This window comes from Buceros rhinoceros, unplaced genomic scaffold, assembly GCF_000710305.1.
Source record: "Buceros rhinoceros silvestris isolate BGI_N320 unplaced genomic scaffold, ASM71030v1 scaffold2320, whole genome shotgun sequence".
Taxonomy (NCBI): Eukaryota; Metazoa; Chordata; class Aves; order Bucerotiformes; family Bucerotidae; genus Buceros; species Buceros rhinoceros.
Window position 1 is genome coordinate 13977 of NW_010389977.1, and position 8359 is coordinate 22335.

The following is an 8359-nucleotide window of genomic DNA, read 5'->3' on the forward strand; positions in this document are numbered from 1 at the left end:
TATTCATCTGATTGAACAAGGTGACCTCTTTAAATATGTAATAATACAGGCATCTTTGCTAGAGTAATGCCTTTTTATTACTGGGATTTCACAAGGAAATATTTGGTTCTTTTGAGTATTTGTAAGCAATATATATTTTTCTTTAGTTGCTAATAGAGAGCAGAGTATGTTAAACAAGACAGATTTTCTCTATGTCTTTGAATGTTTTCTTTCAAATTAATGTATTTAACAGAAAGTACAATTTCTACTTACTGTTTTCAAGCAAATATAATCAGTGATTATTCTATTTTCTTACAGTTTCAAACATGCAACACACTTCTAAAAAGTAATCTCTCAAGGGCTTTTTGTATCGAGCTTGACAAGCTTGAACTGTGGAAAGAGTTTTTTTTTCTTGAAAATATTCTTCAGTTTGTGTGCTTTTCCAGAGCCTAAGGAAGAAGAATTTAATCTCAAAATTAGAAAACAGATTTTTAAAATTAAATTTCCATAAGACTCAAAATCTGTCTATTACTTTAATGAATATGACTATTTATTGCAAATGTTTATTTCTTAGAAATGCTTCTACTTACGCTGTACTCATAAATGTGCTTTATTTTTAGTATGGTATCAAATAGATTTTTTTTCTCTTGCTGTGACTAGCCTAAATTTTCTACTGCTCAAAAAGCCTGTCTTTCCAACACATACGTAGCTGGAGGCAAGCAGTCTAACATTTTACATCAAACAATAAACTCAGCATACTGAAAATATATATACAAAGGTTTTCCTTTACTGTAATATAAATAGAGCCATGTGCTTGCTACACTCTGCAGCATTGCTTGAATGGTATTATTTTGTTGTATTAAGAATGATTTTATCTCACCAATAACTATTGACAAGGTTCTAATTCTTTCCCACTGAGTTCTTCATTTCAACAACCAAAATGCCATCATGGCAGAAAAGTGCAGACAAGTCTTTGTTCTCCACTCCGTTAGGTAATTTGTACTGTCTGGTAAAGCTTCTGGATATGAAACCGTGCTCATCCATCCTGGGTCCGTGTTGAGCTTTAATCAGCAGCCAGCCTTCAAATGTCTGAATAATGATATCTTCAGGACGGAACTGCACAACATCCAGCAAGACCTGAAAGCGTGTGTTTTCCTCCTCGTCGTCACTCTTCGCAGCCCCAGCTGTACTTTCTGCAATACACCTCCTGTTGCTCAGTGTAGCTGTAGAAGGACCTGGCAAAGCGTATAAAGAGTGGTCCAGTTTGTGTGCTTCCAGCTCCTGGACAGTAAACTGCTCTTGATAGCGTACGGGAGTTTCCACCCAATGTCTTATGACAGCTTCTGACATTGCCGAGGCAGAAAGATAAGTTGCTGCTCCTCTTGCTTTTGGGAAGCTGCAGAATCAGAGCAAACTCTCCGCAGTCCTATGCCTTACCCGCAGACTAGTTTATCCGTTGATGTCACCTGTCACTTCTAGCACAGGCAGAGCTTAACATTTAACAGGGTGTGCTATGTTCCAGTGCCAGGAGACTTGTTTCGTCTTTTATCCGCTAACAATAGAGCACTATTTATAGTCCTGGGGTCTTGAGTGGCTTCAACACATGCACAACTTTCATCCATAAGTAGCGAAAGCAAAAACTAAATGCACAACAGATTATTGCAACATTGTGCTGACAGTCATTGTGAATAATAAACAGACAAATAATGTGAAAGGTTCTTTGATGTAAACAGAAGTTTAATGATTCTGTTTTTTCAAGAAATACATGTCAATAGGTACAAACTCTGTGTTTTTTCCAAATGAAATACAAAGTTACTGAGAGAGTCAATTAGCTTGACAGTAGGAATGAAGCAGATTTCAGGCTAGGTAGACTGTAAAACTATCAAGTGCATTGGATGTTATTGCAGAAGTTGTGCATAGGTAAAATATGGGCGTGGTTAACCATGTTATTGGCAGGCGGAGGGAAGTGTTAACCATCTGTGCCCAAACAGATTGTGCCTAAAGGAGTGAGCCTGCAACCTCAGGGACCTACAAACACAGCAGAGCCTTCTCCAGCGTGTCAGGGAGACAGACACAAGAGTGCAGGAAGAATTACAGTGAAAGCTGGTGTTTCACAGGTTCCAAGACAGAGCAGTTATTTCCCCCCCAGCAGAATAGTAAAGACAACTCCAAATCCTTAATGCTATCACATTGTCCCAGTAACATTCATCTTCTGGGGCTTAACGTCTTGAATCTATGATCTCATCTACTGCACGTGTCTGGGGAGTGGGACTGATGACCTGAAAGGCTCTCTGTGGTGTAATCTTGCTACTATGTGACCTCAGGGCAAATAATACCTGTAAGTATTATATTTTGATGCAAGACCTGAAAGGGAAGTGCAGTGAAAAGGGCAAAATGTTTTCAGATTTTAGTATGTTTGCTAGAAAATCCCTCTAGCTGGGCTTGGTAATATAAAGCAGAATGCTTTGGGGCAACTGATGGTGAAAACAGTTTATTTCCCTCAGTTGCACTAATGCTAAAAATAATCAAACAAGATACTTTTATTCCTACTTGTTTGGGTATCGTTGTTCAGAACTCTGTTTCTCTCTTGTCCTCACATCTCCCATTACTGTGAAATGGTAAGTCAGTTTATACGGGTTCTTTGGTTGCTAATGGACTGCAGGCTCATTAAGAAAGAGGCAGTTGAATTTTGATAGCTGTCAGAAATGAACCACTGTACTGAGTCTTTAGAAGAACAGCATTGCCAGACATATCTATAATTAAAGTTCTAAGGTTGCTATTTTATTTTAGACTCATGAAGGCTGTATTGCAAGGTGAGGAAATTTTCAAAGGTAGATCAAAGCTTTAAGGCAACTTACATTAATGACCAACCATTTCCACCATTGTGGGAAAGGAGAGTTACGCTACTGTATTTAAGCATTGGCTCTTTTCCTGTCAAACTGTCCTCCAGAAGTGATTTAAAAATGCAATTTTGAATGTATGGCTTGCTGAAATAGTGATAAAAATAACCTGGAGTGTTGCCCACTATCTGTTCAGCAGCTGTTTTCTGTTTCGCTAGCCAATGATTCACATGGTTAGGAAAATTTAACCCTAAAGTGAGGCAGTATGCCTGGCTGGTTGTGATACTATGATTTTAGAGGTTGCTGAAAGTTACTGCTGTACTGAATTCTGTGATGATAGCCTGACTTGTTTTACTTCAGTTTTACACTTCTTTAATAGGTGTGCTCTTCAGGAATACCACATTCTGTTTGTTGTGTTTTGGGTTTGGTTTTTTGTTTAAATTATTCTCATCTCTCTAAAAAGGTAAACTTGCCTATACTTAACACTTCAGATGAAAGCAGAAATAGCTGCCATAGGGCAGCTCACTGTAAGACAGCTATATCTATTCTAGAAACAGTTGCATTAGTCTTTCATATGTCTGTGTTAAGCAAGTTTGGAGCTGTCTGTCTTGTCTAATTAGCACAAAAGATGCCTTGAATACCTTTTAAATTCATGTCATACGCAAAGCTCTTCAGAAGTTTATAGGATATCTTTCTACTCGGCACAAGGAAATGGAAAGATTTATGTAATGCAGACATGTAGCCTCCTCCCACCCTCCCATCCTGCTCGGTCCCAGTTCCTTCTCCTTTCTGCCACCTATGGGCTCAGAGGTTAGCACCAGCTTTCTTCTCTCTGTTGCAAACATGGAAAATATGCCAACTAGGAAGGAGAAAACACCCTTGAAATGCAAACATCCCAGCATTTTAGCATCTATTTTCAGGCCTTTAAATAGGGTGAGGCTCTGCAGTTCTGAGGAACTTTTGATGATCATGCGGCTATATTCTTTAACTACCTATAGCATGCTTCAGTCGAGTAATGCATTTTAATGAGAATTGATTGCTGTGGTAATTTTAAACCTTCAGAGCTGATCCGTCAGGAGCAGGATCAATGTTCTGAATTGCCAGCTCGGTGCCTTGGGTTTTCTTTCCCAGTTGTTTTGGGCATGCAAAGGCCTCGCCCTGTGCCACGCAGTGGGTGGGTAGGAAGCCACCGACTGTCACGGGAAGTGTTGTAGAGGTGTTCTTTGCAAAACTGAAGTGAGACAAGTAGTTATCCTGGCCTTGCAATTGTCAGTCCATGCTCTCTTCCGTTGTTCTTACATATCTATGGTCTCAGCATCTCTTGCTTAATTTTAAAGCTGAAACTTGCAACAGTCGGCTGGGAGAAACACGGTGCCAGTATAAATGGGTCGCATTGACATCTTGTGGTGAGACGAGAAAATAGCCGCGAAAAGAAAACCTCAGGCTGCCTACTGCATGCTAACACCAGTTACCATCGCCAGTTACCAGTCTGCGGAACGCTTCGACGGACAGAAGAACACACAGGAAGGAAACGGCAAGATTTTAGCTTACAGCAGGCTGTTTTCAAGCTAATTAAACCTTCCTTCTCAGTATTTCGGGGATGAGGGGGATAAATATTGGATTCATGTTGAACTCATGGAAAATGGAGAAAGGAGGCATTCTGGTAAAGCTGCATTGTAAATTGGAAAAATGTAAGGTGTTCAAAGTCATGCGAATAACACATTATTGATGTGTATCTTAAAGAAATACAGGTGCACCCTGCTTGACACAACTTTGAAACAAAAGACTGCCTTGCTGCAATTCTCTGCATGCTTTATTCCCCAAAGAGAAGTATGTATTTCAACTACCAGTTGAAACTACCAATTACTGAATTGAAATTTAGGAAAACTGTTGAAGGGAGGAGGAAGTAGAAAGACTGGAAAGATGAAGTGAACAAGAACTCTCCTTGTATAAGCTAAATCCAAATGACAGCCATGTAATTATCCAAATTAGTTTAGGCAAAGCACTGCCATTTTACCAAAATACCCAAGGATGCCACTCATGATCTACTTGACATGTTGTTCAAAAGAGAAGCTGTCACTTCAGACTTGGCAATATGTAACAAATGTAAGGAAGAGCAGAACTTGGTGGGTTTTACCTGTGCAGGTACATTTACCTGTACATTTACCTGTGCTGTCTTTATTATACACAATATGGGATTTTAAGCTCTGTGGTGATACCAAAGAGCTAGATAGAAAAAAAAAAGCATGTGAGAATGGAACATCATACTTCCTATCCTTTTAGCTGGATTGTTAGATCTGGACATATGTAAGTTCTGAAGGAATAAAAAGTGTAATTGCAACTCCTGCGCGTGTCTAATCAGCAGATACCAGGTGTTCTGTTTACAAGAAATATGAGGGGTTTTTTTATTACAATGTCGCATTCCAACTGGTCAGTGAATCACAACATAATTCTTTCTGCAGCAAGACTTCCTGCTGCATTATAAAACTTCTTGCAAGTTTTAAAGGCTGTGTTGTTACACAGCCAGCTTAACAGAAGGAAGGCTTCAGACTGGGTCATGTCCTTCAAAACCTGGAAAAAGCTGGATTTGCCCAACCTCTTGGAAAATCTCTCCAGGGCACTGATGCTCACTTGCAACTGTAAACTCATTCTCCTAATTTTAGCGGCCTCTTAAGATGTGGAAAACCAATCTCAGGTTTTGCAATAAGAATCAAGTATTAGCTCGTTTGTTGGGAAGTTATGTAAGAAACGTAGAGTAACCAGGAAAGGACTATTATTCTGACATGTTACCTCCACTATTACAAGGCTTTCTTTTTTGACGTGTTGAGATAATAGAAGGGCAGATGAAGGATGAGGCTGAGGGATGAAAGGATCACAGCAACTGTTGTTGGAGCAACATCTTTACTTGTTTTGCAAGTTACTGCAAAAGTTACTTTAAAGTAATGTCATGGAACTCTATATAAGTATTTCTTTTGTAATTCACATGGCTTATTTTCTAAACATTTTTATGTTTGTAAAAGCATCTGTACCTCACAAATTCTTGTGGAACTCCCATAGAAAGCAAAGATAGTATTTTATTTAGAGTGATAATAATCTGTTCACTTCTTGCACACAGAACAGTAGAGAGGAAATGAACAAATAGGAAAGAATAATGTGCCTAAGGGCTTGGAAGCTCTGTTTTGCCAGTGAAAGGCAGAATCTAATGCACTCTTGCTGTAGAAAGTCTTATTTTTCACCAGTTAAAAATTAACCAGTGTTCCAAGAAGAATGCCAGCTTTCAGGTTTCCTCCTCCTCTGCCTCACTGAAGTCTTGGCCTGAGACTTGATAGAAATAACTCAAGGCAGTTGATTACAGTAAGACTGCATATTTATTTTGGATGTGTTTAAACTTCATAGCAGATGTTCACTTGCTTATTTAGGATGCAAAACTACCATTCCATGGATCAGATCTTCAGGTTTGCATGTTTTGATGTTGACTGGTTTTAGCAAAAATAAGAGAAGTACTGCAGAGCTCACCTATGAAGTTCTGGGAGTTGAAATACTTCTGCTGTTTAAAATTAGGTACTCCTTACTCCCTAAAGGCTTCTAGTGGTAAGGGCTGGAAAATCTAGGACCTAAATTACACATAACACATGCTAACCTGAAATTAGCATAAAACCCCCATGATCTCATTTAGTTTAGGTTTTTTTCTAAGAATAAAGTTAAGCCTGGAGTTAAATAGCTGGAATGAAGACCTAATAGTGCACTGATGCTCTGGATATGTTTGCCACAATAATTACTTACCAGAAAGTAACCGAACTTACTAAATGAATTTTGAAATCTAAAATTTTCACTAAGTTGAAGTGTCAGAAGACACTAAAGGTATAACTGAACATTCTTCATTGTTCAGCTACCATGACAATATTGCATTATCTCTTGAATGTTAGAGTCAAAACTATGTTATAGAATACATATTTTCTTGTACTTAGGAAGTTTTAGAACTGTGGGCAATACTTTCTGAGTATTTGCTAGCAATGAGGTATCAGATGAATGGTCCTTGATATGACTTCGGCACTGGATACTAAATGAGGCCACTGATTTAAGGCATCCTGCATCCTTTGTGACTATGTCTTGTAGACACAACTGGAATCACTGAGATTCTTCTTTAACATCAAGAATTCATGAAAATATCTCCAAGTAACATAAAAATCACCCACCACCATGCATCCCCAAGGTGGGTAAGTTCCTTAGGGCCAAGAAAAGAATCCCTGATCATTCAGCCCAAAGCTTGTCAAGGCAGAGAGTCAATACACTGGTCTGGAAGGTGGCCAGCTACCGATTCTAGGGTAGAAGCATCTCACCCAGAAAGTCCTCAAAGAGCAACTGCTGTGATTTGTGAAGGATTTACAGGAAGAGTTTGCTGTGGTTATTGAACAATTCCTTTCTGGAATGACATTAATGTGCTGTTTGACATCAGTCTACCTTGGGAATTAACTTCTGTGATGAGCATCTTTAACTGACAAAATGCAGCTGGAGATGGGGTGGGTCAGTAACAAAAGTAGAGGTTTTGCCCAAAAATCTCAAGTTTAGAGTGACCAATAGGGGACCAACGATGACCCAATGCTACTGTCTTGAAATACTGACTCAGTGGATAATGTGAAATTTTTTGGTCTGTCTTGACTGTCTACATGCTGAAAGCCAACCAAAATCTGGCTCCTATTTCAGAATTGTTACTTCCTACAGTGTTGGAGTTAGAACAATATTCTCATATTGTCTCAATTTCCTGACTTTGGCAATACCAGGAAGGCTGCAGAGGTTGTAAAATCCGATGTTAGAAATCTTTTTTTTGCAGCTAGTTTTCTGTTAAATATGAGGAACACATTCTGATCTATAAACCACATAATCCCTTTATCTTCATTGGAGTTGCACATAGTGTATATCAGTGCAGAATTTACATCTTTAATTTTAACATTATGACCCATACTAGTTCTGAAATTACATGTTCTTTCATAGTATGGATTCAGCCCAGAAGACAGCACTTGGTCAGGTTTTTCTTTAGGATTACAGATTAAGTTTACTTCAAATCTTGATCTGTAAGTCTTGGATAGTTATGGTGTTCCACATAGATAAGTAGTGAATGCTTTAATGAAACCCGCAATAAAACTTTCATTTCTCTTCTCTCTTATTTGAACTACTATTTGAAAATTTGAAAACGTATTTTCTGGCCTCCTTTGTACACTTGCCTATATGAAAAAGACTCCATGACATGTAGGCTGGAAAAAGCAATGGAAGACTTGCTTTTCCTCTTAAAAACATCGTCCTATCATATAACATAGTGGCAGAATTTCACTTAGTCTTTACCGTCCCCTCTAAACAATCATCTATGTACATGTAAACATTTATAACATTTGACCAGATACCTGGTAAGTAGGTAAGGTAACTATTTCTTTCCATTACTACAATACTTTCCACCCAACAAGTATGTATCAATGCAGCTATTTTTATAATAGTATAGAGCAGAATTGCTGTGTGATATCTATTGCTTGTATGTTTTCCTGCTG

The 8359-nt window shown here is 38.5% G+C and overlaps 1 protein-coding gene across 1 annotated transcript; it reads right to left on the minus strand.

Annotated features, from left to right (window-relative positions):
* Positions 1–879: 879 nt before the first annotated feature.
* HSPB3 (heat shock 27kDa protein 3) lies at positions 880–1329 on the minus strand. Its single transcript, XM_010135864.1, has one exon. The coding sequence runs from the start codon at positions 1327–1329 to the stop codon at positions 880–882; it is 450 nt and encodes a 149-aa protein (XP_010134166.1).
* Positions 1330–8359: the final 7030 nt, after the last annotated feature.

Excerpts from the sequence above, each read along its gene's own strand:
- HSPB3 (XM_010135864.1), bottom strand. The coding sequence starts at position 1,329 with ATGTCAGAAGCTGTCATAAGACATTGGGTGGAAACTCCCGTACGCTAT.